Source organism: Gobio gobio (genome assembly GCF_949357685.1).
Source record: "Gobio gobio genome assembly, chromosome: 25".
NCBI lineage: Eukaryota > Metazoa > Chordata > Actinopteri > Cypriniformes > Gobionidae > Gobio > Gobio gobio.
The window spans coordinates 9,758,904-9,784,838 of NC_137121.1; the positions used below are offsets into that span (position 1 = coordinate 9,758,904).

The 25,935-nt window shown below is 37.2% G+C and overlaps 1 protein-coding gene across 1 annotated transcript; it reads left to right on the forward strand.

Annotated features, from left to right (window-relative positions):
* Positions 1 to 365: 365 nt before the first annotated feature.
* snx33 (sorting nexin 33) lies at positions 366 to 21,811 on the forward strand. The gene is made up of 2 exons (XM_079809183.1): positions 366 to 2,529; positions 21,109 to 21,811. The coding sequence occupies exons 1-2, from the start codon at positions 1,122 to 1,124 to the stop codon at positions 21,360 to 21,362; spliced, it is 1,662 nt and encodes a 553-aa protein (XP_079665309.1). The 5' UTR covers positions 366 to 1,121; the 3' UTR covers positions 21,363 to 21,811.
* The last annotated feature ends 4,124 nt before the right edge of the window (positions 21,812 to 25,935 follow it).

The window sequence follows — 25,935 nt, forward strand, 5'->3', positions numbered from 1 at the left end:
ATTATTATTGATATAGAGGGTTCTGTGGGGATTTCAATATAATAATAATTAGAAATTTTATATTTAAAATATTATACTTTCTTGTATGTAAATTTCTCCGATACCCAAAACAAACGTCCTGAGATTTGAATGTCGTTGAGCTTGTTGAGTCTCGAGGCGCCCTGCTCCCTCAAAACGTTTAACCTCATAGTCGTAGGTAATAATGCCATAATTTGTCACTACAAGGCATTGCACACTATCTAGTTGAGTTTCTGTAGTCAGTCGGGTGTGTTTTGAGTTGACTAGAAACTGTTCCAGTGGTTTTCTTGACCGCCGAGCGGCGCCACAAACGCGATTGTAAATCTCACACTAAAACTGCGCGACTCTCATTGTTCGGTCGTCACGTCATGGAAAGAGTTACTGCGTTTCTGCTCAAAGTAAAGAAATACTTTATGAAAAACTCTTCACGGGCCTGTTGAATCTCATCTCGAAGGAAACACTGGGAATATACGGCGCTTTGAACGGGATCTGTGGATTATACAGATGCTTTAGATGAAGTTTTTGTTCTTTTGTTGGCGGAATGCAAGGGGATGCGTTTATTTCCCATCTCTGCCCGGGACGTAATGTTGATATAATGTTTTCATCTGGAATTTAGATGCAAAACATGTTTGTTTGTTAATATTTTTTACAGCATGCAAGATGGCTAAAACTTTTTGTTATGATGGGGCACTGAACTGAAGGTGTTAGCCGGTGTCTCAGCTCTTCTGGACGGGATTTGTGTGGATTTATGGGTTTATTTTTCTGCGGCTGAAGTGTGGAATAATGAAACGACATAAATTAAGGGAAGTTGGAGAATAACAACCTGACAGGGAGTTCCAACATGTAACTCGTAATTCCTGTTGTCTTCATTGTGGTCAGTAACTTTAAAAAAGAGATTTTTATTTTGAAGAATATTATTTACCCAACAGCCTCAAAACTACTATTTTTTTTTATCAAAGTGCTATGAATACATTAAGTAATACTGCTGTACTATATACCCAGTTAACTTTTAATTTATCTAAGCCATTTTTTCTTAGATTTGCAGTCTGATATGAGGTAAGGGAACTTATTTTGTGTCCCATTTGCTTGCAAAAGTTACAAAAATGTCCCTAAGAGCCAAAGCCCTGTACACTTTCCAAAGTGAGAACAAGGAGGAGATCAGCATCCAGGAGAACGAAGAGCTGGTTATTTTCGACGAGAACTCTGTGGATGGCTGGGTACAAGGTGAGAACAGCCGAGGAGAGCGAGGCTTGTTTCCTGCCTCCTACATCCAGATCATACGGCGCCGATCCGGTTCCAACCTGACGGATCAATCCCTCAGTTCACCTGGAAGCTCTCCTGGGAAGGATTTGCCGTACATCCACTCGCCTTCCACGACCCTGCCGAGTGACGACGATGATGACTGGGACGACTGGGATGAAACCTCGACGGTGGTTGAGGATGAAGACCCTCGGAGAGGGGTGGGTGCCAATGGACATTCCCAAAGTCCGTATTCCAATCCCAACGTCCACTACCGGGCCAAGCCGTACATGGAGCGCCAGGACAGCATGTCGAGCAACAGGAAGGGCAGCATGGTGGGCAGAAACTTGAACCGATTCTCCAGCTTTGTCCGCTCAGGTGTGGAGGCCTTCGTACTTGGCGACGTTCCCATGATGGCCAAGATCGCCGAGTCGTACTCCATCGAAATGGGCCCCCGGGGGCCACAGTGGAAGGAGAGCCCTCAACCCTTCTCCTGTTCCATTGAAGACCCCACCAAACAGACAAAGTTCAAAGGCATTAAGACGTACATCTCATACCGTGTGACCCCCAGTCACACCGCAAGGCCGGTTTACCGCCGCTACAAGCACTTTGACTGGCTGTACAACAGACTACTGCACAAATTCACGGTGATTTCCGTGCCGCACCTCCCAGAGAAACAGGCCACGGGACGGTTCGAGGAAGACTTCATCGATAAGAGGAAGAGGAGGCTCGTTTTATGGATGGACCACATGACTAGCCACCCCGTGCTGTCTCAGTACGAGGGTTTCGAACACTTCCTCATGTGCGGAGACGACAAACAGTGGAAACTCGGGAAGAGGCGCGCAGAGAAGGACGAGATGGTCGGGGCTCATTTCATGCTCACCTTCCAGATTCCCAACGAGCACCAGGACCTCCAGGACGTGGAGGAGCGCGTCGACACCTTCAAGGCCTTCGCCAAAAAGATGGACGACAGCGTGATGCAGTTGACGCACGTCGCGTCGGAACTAGTCCGCAAACACCTGGGAGGTTTCCGGAAGGAGTTCCAGAGGCTGGGGAACGCCTTCCAGTCCATCAGCCAGTCGTTCCTGCTGGACCCTCCTTACAGCTCGGACGCCCTGAGCAACGCCATCTCGCACACAGGCCGCACCTACGAGAACATCGGGGAGATGTTCGCCGAGCAGCCCAAATTCGACTTGTTTCAGATGCTGGATAAACTGTCGCTGTATCAGGGCCTGCTGTCCAACTTTCCAGACATCATCCACCTGCAGAAAGGTAACGTGAGCTCCAACAAACCTCACCCGCAAATTTCTCTCTTTCAGAGTTTCTGAAATAAAATAAGATAAATGAGAAGTTCTCATTGTTTTTGGCCATACAACCTTAACTAAAATAAAAAAACGACTTATTTTATTTCAGCTAGTAGCCACTACATATTTCTCATTTTCGTTTTACTAACTTAAACTGAAATTAAAAAAACATTAATAATAAAAAAAGACAAACACAACAACAGACGTACTAAAACTTAAAGGGATAGTTCACCCACAAATGAAAATTAGCCCATGATTTACTCACTCTCAAGCCATGCTATGTGTATATGACATTCTTCTTTCAGATGAACATAATCAGAGTTATATAAAAAAATGTCCTGGTTAATCCAAGCTTTATAATTGCAGTGAATGGCAGCCCGAAATTTTAAACCCAAAAAAGTGCATCCATCCATTATAAAAGTGCCCCACATGGCTCTGGGGGTTAATAAAGGCCTTCTGAAGCGAATCGATGCGTTTGTGAAAGGAAAATATCCATATTTAACATGTTATAAAGTCAAATATCTAGCTTCCAGCGCCAGCGGACTGCCTTCCATATTCAACTTATGAAAAAAGCATAACTGGCACGAAAATTGACGTTGGCTGTAGCGCAAGAGTTTTGAACTGCGAGAGGCGCTACAGTTTCTTCATAAGTTGAATAAGGAAGGCGGTCCGCTGGAAGCTAGATATTTTACTTTATAACATGTTAAATATGGATATTTTTCTTTCACAAACCCTTCTCTTCAGAAGGCCTTTATTAACCCCCAGAGCCGTGTGGAGTACTTTTATAATTGTTGGATGCACTTTTTTGGGCTTCAAATTTTGGGCCCCCATTCACTGCCATTATAAAGCTTGTAAGAGCCAGGACATTTTTAATATAACTCAAATTGTGTTAGTCTGAAAGAAGAATGTCATGGACACCTAGGATGGCTTGAGGGTGAGTAAATCATGGGGTCGTTTTCATTTTTGGGTGAACCATCCCTTTAAGCCATACTAGGTGTGTATGAATATTTTCTTTCAACCAAACACAATTGGAGTTATATTGGACTGGACTGCGTTTTATATAGTGCTTTTTTAACAGACCATATTAAAAAAGTTCTTCCCAGTCTTATAATGGGAGTGAATGGTACCTTAGTTTTTGAAGCCAAAAAAGTGCGTCCATCCATCATAAAAGTAATCCATATGCCTCCAGGGGGGTTGATAAATGCCTTCTGAAGTGAAGTGATGGGGTTTTGTGAGAAAAATATCCATAATTATAACTTTATAAACTGTAATTTTACTTTTTTTTAATGATGGATGCACATTTTTGGGCTTCAAAAAAATGACACCATTCACTCCCATTATAAAGCTTGGAATAGCCGGGATATTTTTTAATAACTCCAATTGTGTTTGGTTGAAAGAAGAAATTCATAAACACCTAGGATGGCTTGAGGGCGAGTAAATCATGGGATGATTTTCCTTTGTGAGTGAACTAAACTAAAACGAAAACGGAAAATATAAATAACTGGCCCATATTGTTTTGTATCCCATTGACATGGACAAGAACAGTTGAAACATTCTTCAAAATATTTTCTTTTGTGTTCCAATGACATGAGGGTGAGCAATTGATGATGGGATTTTCACTTTTTGGTTGAATTATTGCTTTAAGTAGGCATATGTCAGACTTGTTATTAAAGATATTTGCTGATAAATAGGTTGAACACTTGTATTTTACACATGGGCGTAAAAATTCAGCATTCATAGTTCATTATATCACCTAAAATAGTTTCTACACCCCGTAGTTTAGATGGTGTGTTTGTTTCTGGACCTACTGACTTGCTCAAATGTGGGACACACAGCTGGACTGACCCAGTGACATCATGGCTGTAGGCAGCCAATCACACGTGTTGTTATTTATGAGAAGGGGTTAGTGAATTTGGTTGTAGATGATGTCAGGTCCCAAAGGTGATTTGCAGAGACATTTTAAAGCTGAAAAGGGATGCGTCTGACATTTACAGGCTGTTAAGACAGAGAAGATTCTGGCCCTGCTCCTGACGGGAAGCATCCTCTTCATTCTCTGTCTTGATCACAGGAAGTGAGGGAAATAGTGCGATTACAGTCAGTGCACTCAAGTCCAAGACATTAAAGCTCCGTTAGTTTGTGGCTCAGACAAGCTTCCACTTTCATTATGATCCTTTTGAGGAATGTCATAGTGATGTTAAGAATTTCTCGCTCATGAGAGAGAGACTTAACATATGCTGACATCCTGACACAGTAAACGCCAGTATTTACACCACAGGATCCAGTCATATTTAGCAGGTTTGAAGGCAAAAAATCATAATAATACTAAAACTAGGGATGCACGATATATCGGCAACATATCGTTATCGGCCGATAAATGATTATTTTTTATGTTATCGTTATCGGTCCAATAAGAAAATTTGACCGATATAGTCAAGCCGATAGATAATGTATTATTTCCTTCAGCTGAGACGGACGCGCTGTCCACCATGATGGGTTTGAATTGCTCTAAATATGTTTGGAATCACTTCGAAAAGGAAAATACAGTTATGTGCAACATGTGCAGTGCAAGTCTTCTATAATCTACATAAAATGATAATGAGAATAGAATAGGCTGTAAAAGAGCGTTGTGTTTCAGCGCGTTTGTTGAGGGAAGAGCGCGCCCACGGAGTTACACCTTCATGACGAGCACAGTCAAGTTCGCTTGTGCATTCACAGCCTTTTGTGCCATTGTAAGTTGTAATATTATATTTATTATTATTCTGTGTATGTAATATCACATAGGATGCGTTTGGTTGAGTTAATAAACGATGCAGTAAAGCACTTCATTGTACCGGTCTTTAGCTTCAGCGCGCGCCCACGGAGTTACACCTTCATGACGAGCACAGTCAAGTTTGCTTGTGCATTCACAGCCTTTTGTGCCATTGTAAGTTGTAATATTATATTTATTATTTTGTGTATATAATCCCATATAGGATGCGTTTGGTTGAGTTAATTAACCATGCAGTAAAGCACTTCATTGTACCGGCGCGCGCATTTCAAACAGAAATGCACAGCATTAATAACTACTGGGACTGTCCTATACATAACACTGCAATGAGAATATTTCTGTTATAAAACGTAGTGAATTCTCTGGGTTTAGTTGTTTTTCAGCGCGCTGTTGTGGGAAGCGTCAACAATGCATTCTGACCAGCACAGTCAAGTTCGCTTGTGCATTCGCGTCATTTTAAGCATATGTAAGTCGTAATATTACGTTTTTGTAGTATAAACATCTGATTAAAGTCATATAGGATGTGTTTCGTTAAGTCAATAACCCGCAGTGCTTCACTGTACCGGTGATCATCTTAAGTTTCAGCACGCTCTCAAACAGGGGAAGAGCATCCACAGGAGTTATAACCCTTCACCTATGCGTGATTTTGTGCTAATATAAGTTGTAATATTATATTTATTTTGTATAAATATCTGATTGTTCTCATATATGATGCGTTTAGTTGTTAATTAAACTTCTAAGCGCTTCAGTTTATGGTTGTTCGTTCATTCTCTCCAGCTTCAGCGCGCTCTCAAACAGCAACATTATTCCTAATAGACTAGACTAATATTACAGATGCTTACTATTACTGTAATATTAAAAAAAAATTTTTTTTCAAAAGCACAGAAGCATTATTTTTTTATAATTAGCACTTTTATTGTTCTCGTATCATTTCCATCAACAATTGATTAAAACCATTTCTTTATCGTCTGTGCGGAGGTTATTTCATGCACTTGCATTCTGATTCTTTATTATGCAGCCTAAGTAATGCTGTTCAATTACTTGTTTGCATTATTTAGGTATATTATTTTTATTTTTTAGACAATATAATTTTTGGTAACATTTTACAAATAAGGTCTCATTTTATTAATGCATTAACTATCATGAACAAACAGAGAGCAATAACTTTTGTTTCTTTTAGTAATAAAATGTTTGTGTTTTGTAACAGTCCATTCACAGTTCATACCTAATGTTAAAAGACACAACTTTGGGTCTGAATATGTTGAGATTAACATGAACTAAAATTAATAAATCCTGTTGAAGTATTGTTCATTCATAGTTGGTTAACTAATACTAACAAAAATTAAACCTTATTGTAAAGTGTTAAAAAAAAAATGTTTGGCCATAGGAGTGTAAAATTAATTTGAAAAGGTAAGGAATATCACACTGGTTCAAATAGGCTACTGTAGTGTATAGGTTTGATTTATGTTGAAGTGTTTGGGACATTGCTTTTAATTGTGAGCCTTTTGTTTTTGTAATCAGGCTCTCAGAGTTTATTAAAATTTGTATTTAGATTTATCGGCCAATATATCGGTTATCGGCTTTCAAATATTAAGAATTATCGGTTATCGGTATCGGCCAAAATGTTCATATCGGTGCATCCCTAACTAAAACCATTAATAACAGAAGTAAATAAATAGTAGTCATAATAAAGAATGAGTGTATTAATCATCAAGCCTGCATTTATTTGATCAAAAATACAGAAAAAACGGTAATATTGTGAAATATTATTACAATTTAAAATAATGGGTTTCTGTTTTAATATACTTTAAAATATAATTTATTTCTGTGATCAAAGCTGAATTTTCAGCATCATTACTCTGGTCTTCAGTGTCACATGATCCTTCAGAAATCATTCTAATATGATGATTTTATGTCAGAGTATGAAACAGTTGTGCTGCTATATTTTTTTGGGAACCTGTGATTCTTTTTTTCAGGATTTATTGATCAACAAAAAGTTAAAGGGGTCATGAACTTGCTTTTAAATTTTTTTTTATACTGTTGTCTGAGGTCAACTTATGACGTTCGTGTGGTTTTTACATTCAAAAACATCATAATGAATAAGTAATAGGCTATTGTCTACCCTGGTTTTGAGCCTTTCTCCTGGAATGCCTGGTTTTTATGGGTGTGCCGCACTGAAGACTTGGAAGTAAACGCCCACTGCTATGATTGGATAACAGTTTTGCATAATAATGAGTTTCGGCTCCCCCGTCAGTACATGTGGGGAATTGTTTTGAAAACTTCCAATGTGGAGAAACGGCAACCGGAATCCGCCGACAGGACTCGCAAAATGTCTTTATCAAACAAACACACCCGCAATTAATATGAATGTTATATTTTATTACTTGGCCTGCCCGATCAGTGGATATACCTGCAAACCGCCATTACTAACACACACACACGCCAAGTACGTGCATCAGCAAAACTTCACTGCAGACAAATCTGCATGTTCAAAACTTCTGCAACATAATCAGTAGTTATCGAACGATCTGTAACAATTCAATACTATCACATGTTTGTGATACACAAAAGAACATGTTTTACTCACATAAGTGTGTTGCAACTTGCACCATTCCTGTCGGCTCCAATATAGAAGGCACAGCATTGTGTTTTAATCTCAATCTGTCTGCAAATCCAGTCTCGACCTGTCTTGTTTACAAACGAATCCGCGGTGAAATGAAGCGAACGTTAGAATTATGCACGATTAATCGAAATCGAACCGCATTCGCGATTTGGGTTATGTGCGATTATTAAAGCGCAAAGGCTGCAATTTTAATGGAATAAATAAATGCCCAGCGTGTCAGTGAAGAGCGGCTCTGTGATCAGTAAACGCTGCTCAATTTCTGAAAGTCTGCGAGTTTGAGTCGATTTTAATGTGCGTTTGAAAAAGCAACACGCATCAAACATCTTCACAAACTAGTAATGCGAAGCGTTCATAAACCTGTTCAACAAAATACAAAGTTTAATAACATGTTTTAACTAAATTCATATCGTCAGTCGAGCTGATGTGGCTCGACTGTCAATCAGCACTGAATACTTTATTATTATGAAAATACCCGAGAAGGCTTGAAGAACTCCAATACGCCATATCTTGTCGCAGAAGTATTATCTTCATGTTTAATCAGTCAAAGCGTATCTATCTTTGTTTTACTTCTCTGAGGCGTATGTGGAGTTTCTGCTCGAGGGCGCCCTCTGACTTCCAGTATGAATGAAACTTTATTTTTTTTTATAGTCTATGGGTAGAAAATAAGAAAAATAATACTTCTAAGTAAATGTATATGACAATCCATATGTTTTTCTTTAATGTACAGGAGTTTTAATCCCCACAGTGGATGCATAAGAGGCTCATATTTCATATTAAAGACATAGACTTTAAGAAATTGATATCACAGATAAAAAGCATAGGCTGTCTGCATATTAACATGTAACCTTTTTAACCTGCATATTTATAAGTTTTCTATAAAATGTAAATATTATTATTATTATACTGTTATATTTATTCTTAAATGCTCTATTTAAAATGTTTAATAATGAAAATTTTATTGTAATAGTAATATTTCTTATTTTTATTCAGCAATAATAATAATAATAATTATTATTATTATTAGTCATATTAATATATATAAACACAAAATGTTATATACACTTTTCATTTGTATTAAAAAAAAACGCATTTTAAATCGCAATCGCAATTTTAACCAGAATAATAGCAATTCGATATTTTCCCCAAATCGTGCATCCCTACTTAGAATGCTAATATTAGAATCTGAAGGAAGCTTATGCAGCGACTGTGTTCTTCCTCAACCAGGCACAGCGCAATATCTTGCTATCTTCGGCATGTTTACAGCTCCGTGAGTCGGTGGGCGGGGCTACAGAATCAGGCGTACATATTTATCTGTTGAGGCGGCGTTTCACCACGCGATGATGTCAAGGGTCGGCATATTACGAGATCGAGTGTTTTCTGGGCCTGGTGTCAATAAAAGCTTTTCTTTTACTAACAAGGACGTTTTCAGCTCCGAAACTTGATATTCTTTTATCACGATTAACTTTTATATATCACGATTAACTTTTATATATCAAAGGCTCAAAGGAAAGTTGATTTCTCAATTCATCACCCCTTTAAAAAGAACAGCATTTATTCAAATAGAAATCTTTTCTAACAATATAAATCTTTACTTTCACTTTTTTATCAATTTAACACATCCTTGCTCAATAAAAGCAAATAAAAGTAAATGTTAATTTCTTTCAAAAAAAAGAAAGAAAAAATGTACTGACCCCAAACTTTTGAACGGTTGTGTAGGGGAGCGCGGGGCACAACCTAACGCGGGGTTAGTTGTAACGCGCATGTTTTAACCCTTTCCACACATGCCAGAATGACGAAACTTAGTGTATTTAGTTGCCATATCAACATTATTTAGAGAAAAAATAGCGCCAAAATTAAAAAAACTCTGGAAGATATTACTGAACATGTATATAACCATAGCAAAAGTACATTTCCTACTCAAGTTTAGTTTTCATCTCTGTTTTTTGTGTTTATTTAAAATAAGACAAATCCGATATTATTTTAATCTTATATCTGTTATTTAACAGTTGATATAGTTCTGTAATGCTGATCTAACAGCAGAAGACACGAGCCGCGGTTTAAATCCCAGTTGAGCAGATGGGGTGTGTTGTAACACGCCGTTACAATGAGCCCCTATTAGAAATATGCCATTATATTCAATACTTTTATGAATTCTTTTGAGAAACCATGAGAAACGGGTGAATAATGACTGAGAGTTAATGTTCAGAAATTATTAATTATTATTATGTTTTGAACTATGCTGTATAGCTGTATTTAGTGATGTGTTTGTAGTCAAACTCAAAAATGCTTATATTTTTAATGATTAAAAAATGCCATTATTTTATTTTAAAAAGTTAATAATTGTATTTTGTTGACAAAATATTTTAGTCTGTCTTGTATATTTTTTTGATTATATCAGGTAACATTTTAAGCTGTTATTTGGTCATGTTACATTGTGCCCCACCACATGTTACAATGCACCCCACCTATGGGGCATGTTGTCACATTTCACTTCCATTCTTTCAGGGTGAATCAAGAAAAAAAGTATACACTGTATTAATGAAACACAACCACATAATTGTTGTAGACGTGTGCAATTAATGTGGGAAACAATAAATACTCTGAATCCCAAGTGAATTTACACAAACTGAGAAAGTCAAAAAGCGTTAGGTTTTGCTCCGCTCTCCCCTATATTGTTACAAAAGTTCCCTTTCATTCGGTCACGTTCGATGTAACGTCTCCCCTCCCTCCTCCAGGGAACGATTTCTATTTTAAACAAATGCTATTTGTTCCCCCAACTTTTTATTCATCAAAGAATCCAGAAAAAAAGTATTGTAGGTTATCAAAAAATATTAAGTACCAAAACTGTTTTCAACATTGATAATAATCATAAATGTTTCTTGAGCATCAAATCATCATATGAGAATGATTTCTGAAGGATCATGTGACACTGAAGACTGGAGGACTGATGCTGAAAATACAGCTTTACATCACAGGAATAAATTACATTTCAAAATATATAAAACCAGAAACACATTATTTTAAATTGTAATTTAAGAAAGTGTTTTTAGAGACGGGTCTGACTTCTCACGACACCTGATTCAGCGATATCTATCATTTCATGTGTGGTATTAACTAATCAAAGTGAGGATTTAATGTTGCTAAACGGGTTACTGCTGCATTGATGTGTTCATTGTGGTGAGATCAGTGGATTGTGGAGGAGAACAGAAATGTGCATCATTCTTTATTACTCAGTTTGCTGAAGGTGTGGTCACATGACGAGGCACATGATGCCACACGCAAATTTACGGTTAATGATTTAGAATCAATGGGATATAGATTAATTCCCATAAAGTAGGAGTGATTTCAGAGAGAGTCCTTAAATCATTATTGTACTGTTTAGGTTAAAGTAGCATTTTTCTCCAGAATTAGTTAGTGCTAATCGAGTAACCACCCTAAGCAAACAACTGACGTGTGAGTGTGTTGAAAGGAGGCCAGTATGATTGCTCCAGTTTCACGTCCACACCCTACATAACGGTCGTAACATGATTACCGTTCATGTTCAGACACAATGGATCTTAGCGTACAATGAATAATGGTGTTTTTAAATAATCAAGTTGCTAATAGCAACTAATGGACACAGAGCACGCCTCCCACAGTAGAAGTCGATTAGAGTTTAGTATATCGAGCTGCGGGCAGATTTACAGCCAGTATCTCCATTGTTGAATCAACATTGATATTTGTCTGAAGTTCAATATTGAATTGGCTCATTAATTCCTTGAATCAATGTTGTTTTAGTATCACTGACATATAATTATAGTTTTTATAAATATTTTAGTTGTATTTTGTTTTTATACCATATACGTATACACACACACCGATCAGGCATAACATTATGACCTTCCTAATATTGTGTTGGTCCCCCTTTTGCTGCCAAAACAGCCCTGACCCGTTGAGGCATGGACTCCACTAGACTCCTGAAGGTGTGCTGTGGTATCTGGCACCAAGATGTTAGCAGCAGATCCTTTAAGTCCTGTAAGTTGCGAGGTGGGGCCTCCATGGATCAGACTTATTTGCTCATCACATCCCAATGATGCTCAATTGGATTGAGATCTGGGGAATTTGGAGGCCGAGTCAACACATCAAACTCGTTGTTGTGCATTCCTGAACCATTTTTGCTTTGTGTCAGGCGCATTATCTGCTGAAAGAGACATAGCCACCAGGGAATACCGTTTCCATGAAAGGGTGTACATGCATGGTCTGCAACAATGCTTAGGTAGGTGGTACGTGTCAAAGTAACATCCACATGTATGGCAGGACCCAAGGTTTCCCAGCAGAACATTGCCCAAAGCATCACTGCCTCCGCCGGCTTGCCTTCTTCCCATAGTGCACCTGGTGCCATGTGTTCCCCAGGTAAGCGACGCACACACACCCGCCCATCCACGTGATGTAAAAGAAAACATAATTCATCAGACCAGGCCACATTCTTCCATTGCTCCGTGGTCCAGTTCTGACGCTAACGTGCCACTGTTGGCTCTTTCGGTGGTGGACAGGGGTCACCATGGGCACCCTGACTGGTCTGCGGCTATGCCGCCCCATACACAACAAACTGTGATGCTCTGTGTATTCTGACACCTTTCTATAAGAACCAGCATTAACTTCTTGAGCAATTTGAGCTACAGAAGCTTGTCTGTTTGATCGGACCACACGGGCCAGCCTTCGCTCCCCACGTGCATCAATGAGCCTTGGCCGCCCATGACCCGGTCGCCGGTTCACCACTGTTATCTGGGAAGATAAACTGTTTAAGAGACTGTTTGTTTTAAACGTCTTGTTAAAATGTCTTAAAGGGGTGGTTCCGTGGTTTTTTCTAGGCTTGGTTGTGTTTATGGGGCGCAGTATAACATGTCTTAATACTTCTTTTTTTTTAAAACACCGTATTTTTCTTATATTTTACCTTTATTCCACACCGCTGTCTCCACTGTTCTTTGAACGGCTTGTTTGCTTCCTGCTTCTGTGAAGCCCATCCCTCCGAAAAACGCTTAGACGGCCAAATGTAGTTTGTAGTTCTGCAACAGCTCTCTCTCTTTCGTAATGACTGCGACGTGGCCTCGCCCACGCCCGGGGCAGTGTTTATGTTAATAGCAAGGGTTTATGATGTCACCAACCCAGGAAGAAACTCGTTGTAGTCCAAACCGGCCGTTTCTGTAGGCAATAAACTGCCATAACTTTAAAAGACAATATCTCCGTTTGCATTGAACTTTCAGCGCTGTAACTTTGCAGATACTGTTTATGCTCAAGCAGCAACATTACACACTAACTAAAGTTTAAAAAGTGAAATCGCATGCAACCACCCCTTTAAAACGGCTTTAAACAGCTCAGATATACACTGAAAAAAATGGAAACCTAAAATTATAATATAAAGGCTTATTTATATTATTTATATTGATTATGTCAGCAGAATTTTTTTATAATTTATTTTATTTTAGGGGCGAGAAGACTTTAAAATTAAGGTGCACATCAACATTTATTAAACGAAGCGAACAGTCTATATTTTAAGGCAATTTGAATTGAATATTTTTAACTGATAAAATTGTGTTAATGTCTGATCTCCCTGCTGTAGGTAAAAAGCATCTGCAAGGGTCCGTCCTGCAGTTAGGGGACAGTAAAATGTCTGTTTTGACTCTGCGATATCTTAAATTTGAGCATCTGTCTCTCTTGTGAGCCGCACGAGAGCACAGGGAGAGATCAAAGAGAACCAATGAACTGAGGAGAAACAACACATGACCCAGGGAAATAATAACAGCTCTCTCTGAGCGCGCTCCGTACACGTCCCAGCCAAAGAGCTGTAATCAGATCCGCCGTGGGACAACAGGACACTTGACCTGACGTCCAGAAGTCGGCTTGAACCCGACCGACTCCCCGAATTAAAGGCTATGGAAATATTTAGGTCTTCCAAAAGCAGTGGGATATGAATTTGGATTTTAATCCATAACATCTCCCACCTTAGCAAATAGGGAGAGAATGAAAAATACGAGTAAAAACAAAAGGCGTTCCAGGCCTCGGGCTCTGTGTGTACAGTAGTCATGAACTCTTTGGCTTGTATGGGTGTTGGTCTGATTTTATTGCCAGTAATACACACTCACACACACACACACACATCATTTTTGTTGCTTTTAGGGTTGAAATAAAGAGGAATAACATGTCAGGGCAAGACTTTGAATTCCTCTCTGAACCGCTCTTGGCTAACTTGCAGAAACGGAGCCAGTTTTGTACTTCATACATGTGTCTTAAATAATCAGGAAGTGTAAGCGTGTGTGGATGAACAGGAGAGACATGATGATCGCTCCACACCTGTCCTGTAATCGTAGAGCAGCTGAGAACAGAGCTAACTTAGATTTTACGCACACTGTTATATTTTAGCCACACTTAAAGGCACAATATGTAAGATTTTTGGATTAAAATATAATATAAAAAATATAATCATTCACTTCATGTTTTTAGAGATTAAAAGCTTAAAGAAGAATCGCTACTTTTCATTCTTGCTGCTACTTTTACGCTACTTTTACTTTTTTAATACTCAAGTACAATTTTAATGTGGTACTTTTTTACTTTTACTCAAGTATGATTCTGGCCAGATACTTTTACTTTTAATTGAGTAAAAATTTCATTCAGTACTTGCACTTTCACTTGAGTAACATTTTTTTTGTACTTTTTACAGCTCTGGATTTTAAGGCCTCACTTTTGTGATGATGCTAATGCTTAGTAGCTCTTTTTTTGGAATTTAATGTTTGAGTTTTGCAGACAAATGCATCTTCAGGTGTATTTATTCCCCTTAATGAAAATCAACCATAGTTTTATTATAGTAAGTGTAGTAACCATTGTTTATTTATAGCGGATTGATTACCATTTGTAAAACTATAGTTTTACTACAAATACCACAGTTAAACTATGGTTAGTGTAGCAAAACCATGGTTAATTTTGTGGTTACCATGGTTTAACTACAAATAAACATGTTTTTTGGTTATATTTGTAGTAAAACCATGGTTAATGCTTATTTATTTCATGATCAGATCATTTTGATCAGTAAAAAGTGATCAAGTATACTGGATGTAGGGAGTTCACTCAGGCATCCAGAGTGTCCAAATTTTAATTTTGATAGGCAAACATTTGTATTAACCGTATATACTTCTTTTTGTACAAGTGTTTAGCTGGAAAAGCATGCTTGTGCAATCTTTTTGGCCCACCGTTATGGTTTGTTTCTCCTCTTCTAGTGTCTGAGAATTTGCTCTGGGATAAATTGAGCTGTGACTGTTTTTCCAGTCTGAAATTCCTCCGTGTTTCCGCGGCGGTGCTGTTAGACACATTAAATGCAGCTCTGAGGCTTCAGGTCAGTTATTCTTTGTGCTGCTAACATTCATTTCACCTCAAAGACTGAGAGAAAGCGCAGAGCATACACTGATCCTATTTCTGACTGCAATTAGCTATTAGCCTCATGCTATGTGGCGTCAGATTGAGGTTTTTCTAATTTAAGAAAATACAACAAGTTATGTTTTATATCAAGAGAATGAAGAGCTAGTACAACTATTTGTTATGTTTACTTGGGAGGGAACGTTAGCTTTGCAAGCTAATTGGTTAGCTGGCCTGGAAGCACTCCAGAAATGTTAATTTACATAAAATTAAATGTGATTATATAATTCAGAAAACACTATTTGACTGGTTAATACTGTAAGCTGTTTGGTTTTTCACATTGTAACATTTTTTTTAACTTAAAGCAAGTGTTTGTGCGGGCCTAAAATGTTAAGTTTAGTCAACTTGAAATGTGAAGTACTAAGTGACAACTTGGATATTTGAGTTGACTAAACGTAACATTTGAAGGTGTTTTTAAGTTGAAATAGCATTTCTTTCTGCAGTGCACTGACTAAAATACCCCCATAAAATCATTTAGGTGTCCAAGGGAGTTTGTTTTCCACCAGAAAACCTCCAGAATTTCCCTCAGAGTAAACAGAAGCCATATATGCCGGTGTTTATTTAGGGAAAACAAATAAATAGACAGTCACTGACCGCAAAAATGATGTGCAGACATTTTACGGATGCTCAACTTCCTCTTTAAATGGCTCTGTTTGCACACAGTTTTGTATGTTCGAAAAAACAGAAGAGGAATTCACTTTATTCCTGTCATTCATGGCGTAAGGTACACTCTAAAAAAAAAAAGGTTCTTTATGGCACCAAAAATGGTTCTTGGCTCGTAATCATAGGGGAACCTTTTTTAGTGCTATATAGCACCAATTTTGGTGCTTCAGTTGTTCTTCAGAGGTTCTTCAGCGGTTCTTCAGAGGTTCTTCACCGGTTCTTTGACTAAGGTGCTATATAGCACCTCTGAAGAACCGCTGAAGAACCACTGAAGCACCAAAATTGGTGCTATATAGCACTAAAAAAGGTTCCCCTATGATTACGAGCCTTTTTTTTTAAGAGTGTAATGTTTAGCATGTCTGTGGTCCATTAGAGAGGACACATTAAGTTGAGAGAGACCAAATTAACCTGCTTTTAAAGTTTTGCTTGCTGAACACCACAGAACAAACTGAGCGAAACCAAATGTTTGGAATGATAGAAATGTGACCATGTCTTCTTTCGCACTGAACTCTGATAAGAAATGTTTCTTGAGCAGCAAATCCTCATGTTAGGATGATTTCTGAAGGATCATGTGACACTGAAGATTGGAGGAATGATGCTTTGATCACAGGAATAAATTACATTTCTACACTTAGACTTGCAACATGTCCTCTTTTAATTTCGGTCTCTTCTTGCGTTTTACATGTGAGATATTATGATAAATGTGTCATATTGAGCGTGGCTTTGTTGGATTCAGTCCTGCAGACAAACAGAGAGTTGTAGAGGTCAGTGCTGGGTCAGTGCTGGGCTGTGCCTGGTACCGCTGGACGCTTCTTCTTGTCCCTCCGTCATTAAAAATTCACCCTACTGTTTCATTGTCCTCTAGGATAAAGGAAAACATCATGGGAAATAGGTTGTCTTTGCTTTTCGTCACATTTAACATGTACTACGGCACACTTTTACATCAACGTCTATTCAGTATTCAGCAATCTGGCCAAATGGACAATAGCCTGAACTATGCCGGAATGCAAAGATTAGCCAATGATTACAGAGGTCATTTACATGTAATTTGCATACAGAGTTGCTATGTTTCAAATGGTGTACGTTCATATGAGAAGAATATCAGTAGCATAATAATAAACAGTTTTATTTTATATCATGTGGGTCGCCAGGTTGAGGTCACATGACCAGCCGAATATGACAAAATTTGCAATTTACCTTGCTAAACCCCTCTGTCACTGGATATTTTCACTTGTGGAATATAATAATTATGGCTGTCTGTGAATAACTCATTTCTACAACGGCATCAGTAACAGACAACATTTGCTTTAGTATGAACTGTTTTTCATGCAAGAAACCCCTATGGATGTCCATTTTCGCCACATAAGAAAACATTCTTTAAAATAAATTGTACACTCTAAAAAATGCTGGCTTAAAAACAACCCAAGTTGGGTTGAATATGGACAAACCCAGCAATTGGATTGTTTTAACCAAGTGAATGGGTTGTTTTAACCCAGGGATTGTTTTTTTAACCCAGTGAATGGTTTGTTTTAACCCAGCAATTGGGTTGTTTTAACCCAGTGAATGGTTTGTTTTAACCCAGCAATTGGGTTGTTTTAACCAAGCAATTGTTGTTGTTTTTTATCCAGTGAATGGGTTGTTTTAACCCAGTGAATGGTTTGTTTTAACCCAGCAATTGTTTTTTAACCCAGTGAATGGGTTTTAACCCAGTGAATGGTTTGTTTTAACCCAGCAATTGGTTTTTTTAACCCAGTGAATGGGTTGTTTTAACCCAGCAATTGTTTTTTTTAACCCAGTGAATGGGTTGTTTTAATCCAGTGAATGGGTTGTTTTAACCCAGTGAATGGTTTGTTTTAACCCAGCGATTGGGTTGTTTTAACCCAGTGAACGGTTTGTTTTAACCCAGCGATTGGGTTGTTTTAACCCAGCGATTGGGTTGTTTTAACCCAGGGATTGTTTTTTTTTAAATCCTGTGAATGGGTTGTTTTAACCCAGCGGTTGGGTTAAATGTTTGCTTAAAACAACCCAATCGTTGGGTTAAAACAACCCAATTGCTGGATTTGTCTATTTTCATCCCAACTTGGGCTGTTTTTAAGCCAGCTTTTTTTTACAGTGTAATTATGACATAATATAAAAAGTCAAAATTATGATATCCGAAGAAAATGTTTGGCTCTTTCAAATTTTTTTAGTAGTTATAAAGTTATAATTGCAATAAATTGAAATTATGAGATAAAAATATTTGTCATTGAGATGAAAAGTCGAAATTATGATATCCTAAGAATGTTTTTAGATAAAGTTGAAATTATGTAAGTCATAAGTCAAGACAAATCAATTGAGATAAATTGAAATTATGACATTAAAAAAATCTAAATTATGACACAGTCTTTATCTTTTTACTTACATAGTCAAAGTTATAAAAATGTTTTAACTTTGTCATAATTATGTCCCTCATATTCATGACAGTATGTCATAATTTTGATTTTAATTGTAATGCCATTATTGTGACTTAGTATGGTACAATTTCTAATTTTTTATCTTATAATTATGATTTACCAAAGCAGGATTTTTGTTTCTTATGTAATGGAAATGTGTTTCCATTCCTCAGGACAAAATGCTACAAAAATATGTAAAAAATTGGCCATTTTACTTTTTTTCCCAAAAATAAATATGCAAACCACGACCTTGTTTACGGGGCTTAATATTATTTCAGATGCTCGGTGAGGGAATGCAAACACGAGGTCTTTGCATACATTTGACTGCACTCGTTTGTTCTTTGAGGTGTTTTCGCAGAGGGTTTGTAATCTGTCGGTGTGTGAACAGAAAGGAAATAAAGTAATAAATTGCTGTGTATCAAATCCCAAACACAAAGAACACAAGGCCAGACTTCCTGTGTCAGATTACAGGTGTGTACAGCACTGTCAAACACTGACCTCTGATCAGCCGTACACACTCGATATCTAATCCGGCATGCTGTCTCTGGCAATCTCTGTCTTCTGTGCTACAGATGGACAGCATGTGATGATTTAGTGGATGTGTCTGTTCAGGTCTCCACATTCAGCTGTATTTCTCTGTGACTCAGTGGCTCGGCTCAGATCTCAGATTCTCATGAGCGTGCGAGTGGTTTGCTCTGTCACAACAGGACGTGAATGATTAGAACCGGTTACGCTGGAAAACGTGAAACAAATATGAGACAAAAGGCACTTTTATCTGACAAGTGAAAAAGATCTGAGGTTCACTGAGCTGTAAACATTTAAAACAATTTCTTATTTGCTGATACCGGAGTCTTGTTTGGCGTTTGCTATTTTGTGTTACAAAAACAGGTGTGATGAAGTCACATTTAACTCTTGTATTATGTTCGAATTCTGGGAACGATTTTTACGTCGCGGGTCAAATTGACCCGAATTGGATTCAGTACAATTCACAAAAAAATCACACTATGAAAAACTAAAAAAATCTAAACATTACAACAAAAATAAACAAGAGAACAAAAAAATTTTTTAACAATCTTTTAATAATTTGTCAGCAGTATCAATTATCAACAGTATTGTAAATGATTTTAAATGTTTTTGTTTAATTTTTGTAATGGCATTTTATTAGTGCCAAAATTGTTTCAGATTCCAAACGAAATTAACATTCTTGAAATTATAAAAATGTACACCTTCAAAGCAGTGTGCATTTCTTTGGTTAAAAGTGTCCAAATGCATAAATGTACATTTAAATACTCCCAGAAGGTAGTAGAAATATTTTGGGTCTGTGCAGCTGCGGGCGGTTAACCTTGAAATTGTGGGTCAAATTGACCTGTGAATATCAAAAGACATTTTTTGACACTGAGAAAACGGGCATGTTCATCACCCTAAATGAGAAATTATCACAATATTTTATATTGTAATAATCAATGTAATAATACAAGGGTTAATTCATATTTGTCTTAATTATTTCAGTGAATCTTCAGAAAATATTGTGTAAAAATGGTTTAAAATTATACATTTGCAGTTGATGTACATGTAGTATGTGTTAAAATTATAAAATTTTTCATTTATTTAGTATATTTTCATTTTATATATATGTGTGTGTGTGTGTGTGTGTGTGTGTATTCATTATATTATAATGTTAAAAAAACATAAATAAATGTAGAATAATATATATATATATATATATATATATATATATATATATATATATATATATATATATATATATATATATATATATATATATATATATATATATATATATATATATATATATATATATATATAAAATCTTATAATCTGTACTATATACAATTTATTTCATCTATATTATCGGATAATATATAGTTAAAGTAATTGTGTGTGTGTGTGTGTATGTATGTATATATATATATATATATATATATATATATATATATATATATATATATATATATATATATATATATATATATATATATATATATATATATATATATATATAATATTATAATAAATAAATTGTATACAGTACAGATTATATGTGTGTATGTGCATATATATATATATATATAATATATATATAATCTGTACTATATACAATTTATTTAATCTTTATATTATCGGATAATATATAGTTAAAGTAATTGTTTATATATATTATTGTTATATGTTTATTTATATGCATATTTATTAATATAATAAATATATTATGAATATAACAGTTAATTTCTATAATTAATATTAAAATGTGAATTTAAACTGACTGTTTACAGGACATCATATTCTCCTAATTTACTTGCTTTATAAAAAATGCTATTAAATATATGTAGTATGTGTTCAAATTATTTATTTATTATGTTTTCATTTGCTAAATCAGTCATGGATATCAATTTCCTAGTAGTTTCCTTGTGTGAAAATGTAAAAATATTTGATAAATCAGTCTGATTTTGGTTAGTAGAAGCCTAGCGGTGTGCTAAAAACATACATAATTAAAAGTTTTCTTCAGCGCCATTGCTAGTGGTTGACTAGTAGTTAGTGCATATATATATATATATATATATGTTTTTAAAAGCTCTCTCTTTTGCTTCCTTTCAGGTGCTTTTGCAAAGGTAAAGGAGTCACAACGTATGAGCGACGAGGGGAAGATGGACCAAGAAGAAGCAGACGGCATTCGTAAACGCTGCAGGACTGTGGGATTTGCCCTGCAGGCCGAGATGAACCACTTCCACCAGCGCAGGGAGGTGGACTTCAAAGAGATGATGCAGGCGTACCTCCGCCAACAGATCGCCTTCTACCAGCGCGTAGGTCAGCAGTTAGAGAGAGCCCTTCGCATGTACGAGAGCCTCTAGAGCCTGGCCTTTGGCCTCTGGACTGTAATGGAGATACAACACTCCTGTGGACGGATACACAAACGCTTTTTTACTCCCAAAGTTGGAATTTTCAAATTCCAGACAGGATTATTTGCAAGAGAAACAGGACGTTCTCGCTTCTGCACTTAAAAATGTCACTTTTAACCCCAGAAACCAACAATACAGTTGCCTTTGATAAACCGTACATGTATATCTTCATCTTTAGGGATCTATTTAAAAGCCTGCTAGATCAACTTTTTTCATATTTTTTTTTATTCAATACTCAAGAGTCGGGTGTGCAAATGACGTTACCTGTGTGTTAGCAGGTGCAGACGCTAATCTGACGCCAAAAACTGGTCATGTGACACAAGTTGTGTACGCATTAGTTTGCTACAACACAATTATCTCAACATCAAATTGTGACACTGTGTCTTATCCAGGCGCAATGCAAAAAAAAAGTGTCAAATGCCGAACGTTACATTTTCCGTTTGTCGTGCCGAGTTGCTCCGCCCACACTGCACTCTCATTGGTCCAAAAGCCAGTTCCGATTCCCTGTATATAGAGTGCAACAGTCGAGTTTCGGAAGTGAACACTCCATTCATTTTCTCCATAAGGAAATTGTTTATTAATGATCGGTTTATTAATCGATATCTTTAAAGCGGACCTACTGTGAGCTACGAGGTCATTAATCGATTGTATTTTCTTGAAGCCGCCAGCCCACAATTTTTCAAGTTTTTAAATAATCATGTTTAACAGTGGAATTTGTGGTAAAAAACTACATTACCCATGATGCCGCCAAAAGAGCTCTTTAGCTCCGGCCACTCCCATGAATATATTTATGCATATTTTGCAATAAACGTAAAATATTTAGTTTTTTTATATATAATAATTATTTTTAAATGAGCTTTCTTATATTTCTCAATCGTTTTTAAATTGATGCTGTTCGCAATGCTTCATGGGATTGTAGTTCTTTACACTTTTGTCTGATTTCCAAATATTTTTTGCCAAAGTTTGTAACGTCGCGATTCACCTCGAACTGGTTGGCTTATTTCATGGCTTATAATGCTTTTTTTAAAACCATTATAGGAAAAATGAATGGAAAAAATACTTCTGGAACCAACTGAAAAAGTGGGCGGGGCACTGTTGCACTCTATTAAACATAAAATATGTTCTGATTGGCTGGGATTTGTTGCTTCGCCCAAGACTTTGAGTGTCGATAGAAAAATTACTTGACGCTTGAAATGTTCAACTGCTAAATTAGTTTGGACTAGGACTAGATGAGCAGGTTCATGTGGCTTCTGCTTAAGTTTGATCAGATAGCATGTTAATCTAGTTCCCCTTCAGAGTTTACGTGAAAGTACGTTTTCTGATCTGACACAGTGAGAGTCATATGATATTCATCAGCGATTCTGATGAATCACAGCAGGCTTGCTTAGATTGTTCTTCCACGCTGAGCTGGTCCGGTACTGATTTCTCCTGGTGTTATTAAGACAAAACATGTTTTTGTGAATTCTTGGGCAAGAATCCCCACCCAGAGATTCTGTGTATCAGATGGAAACACTTCAGTATTAGCATTAGCATTTAGCCTAAATGTTTGTTGTTCAGGGTGTTTCTACGGCAAAATGGAGCTCATATCCTCCTCGTCTCCTTTACGTGTGCCCTCAGGAAAAACTTGAGAGGACTTTGAGCTTATGTTAATGGGTTTTCTTTTAATTTCCTCAAAAGTGGGCTAATTATTTTTAGTTGCTAGGTTTAAGGGGGACGGAGGTTTATGTAAGTCTCAAGGCTGCAATCTGTGGTTAAGAGTTGTGATTTTTACAATGCTTTTGGTTTAACTGTAAAACTCGTCTCAAGTTTCAGATTGTAAACTTGGATGTTAACTGTTTGCACACTTAGTAACTGAGGACCAAAATGGAAACCTTTGGGTTTACCAATGTTTTACTCTCAACATGTTTAAATCGGAGCTGATTTGGGCACAAGCAATGTAATAAATAACAGCCAACATGACCAATCACCAAAATGTACTTCTTAAAGGTGCCCTGCCACACAAAACTGTTTTTACTTGTATTTTTTGAAATATGCTAGGTCCATATGTGTTTGTGTTATGTGGTGAATAATGCCACTGAAAAGAAATAAGCGTAGAAATCAGGCCAATTACAAAAGCTGGTCAGTCTGACGTGGTGTTGCCTGAGCTCATTACTATTCATGAGCTCGCGCCCACAGAATTCGTCTAGCAGAATTCGTTCGTATACAGCAAGGATGGCTGAACGTCATATATATATGGCAATATATCTGAAGAAGACGATTCCAGATGATAGTAAACAAAGCTCCTCTACTTGTTGTGCTTGGTAAAGGATGCTGATAGCCAGGCTCTCATTGGCTAGCTGTTAGCCAATCAGAGTCAAGCAGCTTAGCTCGTTGAATATTAATGAGAACTGCAGGCTATGGCTTGAAACAAGGTAACCAAGGCATTTTCTCCACAAAAAAAATCCATGGTAGAACTTCCGACATTACCATAAAAGTAATGAAATACGTGTGGCGGGCCACCTTTAATACACATGGATGAAATCAAATTGAACTCTTTCCCCTCCATTGATTGAAATGTTCTGTGTTTTCATTGTTATACGGTAAGGGGGCGCTATTACGCATCTCCTGAAAGAGTACAGAATCTCCTGATCAAAACACAGGCGAAGAAGCAGCAGAAACAAGCATATGTCAACCAAAATGCACATAAAACAAAATGTTACTGAATGAAATGTCGACCCAGGATGAGGTATCCCAGGTAGCAACATAGCGTCAGACCAGATCTGGCCCGTGTGGATTCCACGTGTACCAGATGTGGACCGGATCTGGGCCGATACTATGTTGATGTCTGGCTGGCAACTTTTTTCAAAAACGCTGGCAGGGAAAGAGTTAAAGGGATTCAAACATGAAAATTAGCCCATGATTTATTCCGCCTTAGGCCATCCTAGGTGTACATGACATTCTTCTTTCAGACGAACACAATCGGAGTTATATTAACAAATGTCCTGACTTCCAAGCGTTGTAATCAGTGAATGGCAGCCCAAAAAAGTGCATCCATCCATTATAAAAGTGCTCCACACAGCTCTGGGGGTTAATAAATGCCTTCTGATGCAAATCTATGGGTTTGTGTAAGAAAAATATCCCTATTTAACATGTTATAAAGTAAAATATCTTTTTTGGTCTTCAAATTTTGGGCTGCCATTATAAAGCTTGGAAGAGCCAGGACATTTTTAATATAACTCTGGTTGTATTCGTCTGAAAAAAGAATGTCATATACACCTAGGATGGCTTGAGGTCGAGTAAATCATGGGCTAATTTTTGGGTGAACCATCCCTTTAACACTAATTTTAGCTTTTTCTATTGTCATAATATGTTGTATCATGAAAGTAAAATGGCTTGCGAACAGCATTTTATGTTGACTTTAACGTGATTACGATGAAGAATACTTCTTGTGGTTTGCAGAAGTTGTGTTTTGGTGTCCAGATGTTTATATGCCCACAGAAGGAAATGGTCATCGCTTTCGAATCAGCTAAAGCAACACTGAAAGATCCCGCAGGGGATTTCGTTTCTGGTAAAGCAGGGAGGGGAAAAAATGCACATAAACAAAAGCCTCTGCTCTAATTCTCTGGAAAAGCCTGGAACACAAACAGACCGTGTGTCGAGGTTTGCGTGTGTCCACTTGGCGACTTCACTCGCATTCCGGGATACAGCTGAGCTCAAACGCACAGTTCCTCACGCTTCAGTCATACCAAAGACGGTTTTCCATGACTAGACTAATCCAAATATTCCCTTTTCTTAATGGTCTTCTTGCGTTTCGTACTGCGGTCAACAGCAATGTCACATGGGAAGATGGATCACACACATTCTGAGAGACAAATCAAGCAAATAAGATCAACAACTGCAGAAATGGACACGCGTTTCTTGGGGCAACGGCAGACCTCACACGGATGATTTTGGACTCTGTTAGGACGTGTGAAGCCGCGTCCAGCACATTGCTCTGTGTTTACTCACTGTAAGGAGGACAGTAGAATTTATATAATGTGTAGATTTTACACTTTTACACAATTCTGGTGTTCAACAGGGGATCTGAATAAAGAGATCTCAAAATGGATTCAGTGTCTTTTTTTGGTTTGAACTTGTTGGGAACTTTTGTTCTTTTAAAAAGCAAAGATTTAGGAGTGATTGCATCCGGTTGCAAACCACCAATAAAATGACTTTGAGAGTTGAGTTAGGCTGAATGTACCGAAATAGCAATGCCAGCAACATCAACGACAAAAATAACTCATGGTTTTCAGTTAACTCATTAGGGAACATGAGACACATAAAATATCTGCTAACATGTACTTATTGTCATGTAAAGTGCATAGATATATCTGTCTGTCTGTCTGTCAATCTATCTATATCTGTCTGTCTGTCTATCTATCTATCTATCTATCTATCTATCTGTCTGTCTGTCTGTCTGTCTTCTTTCTGCCTATCTATCTATCTATCTATCTATCTATCTATCTATCTATCTATCTATCTATCTATCTATCTATCTATCTATCTA

Bases quoted from the DNA above. Each gene is read 5' to 3' on its own strand.
- snx33 (XM_079809183.1), top strand. From the start codon at position 1,122: ATGTCCCTAAGAGCCAAAGCCCTGTACACTTTCCAAAGTGAGAACAAG. The intron at 2,530-21,108 runs GTAACGTGAGCT...GCTTCCTTTCAG, and splicing joins CATCATCCACCTGCAGAAAG to GTGCTTTTGCAAAGGTAAAG.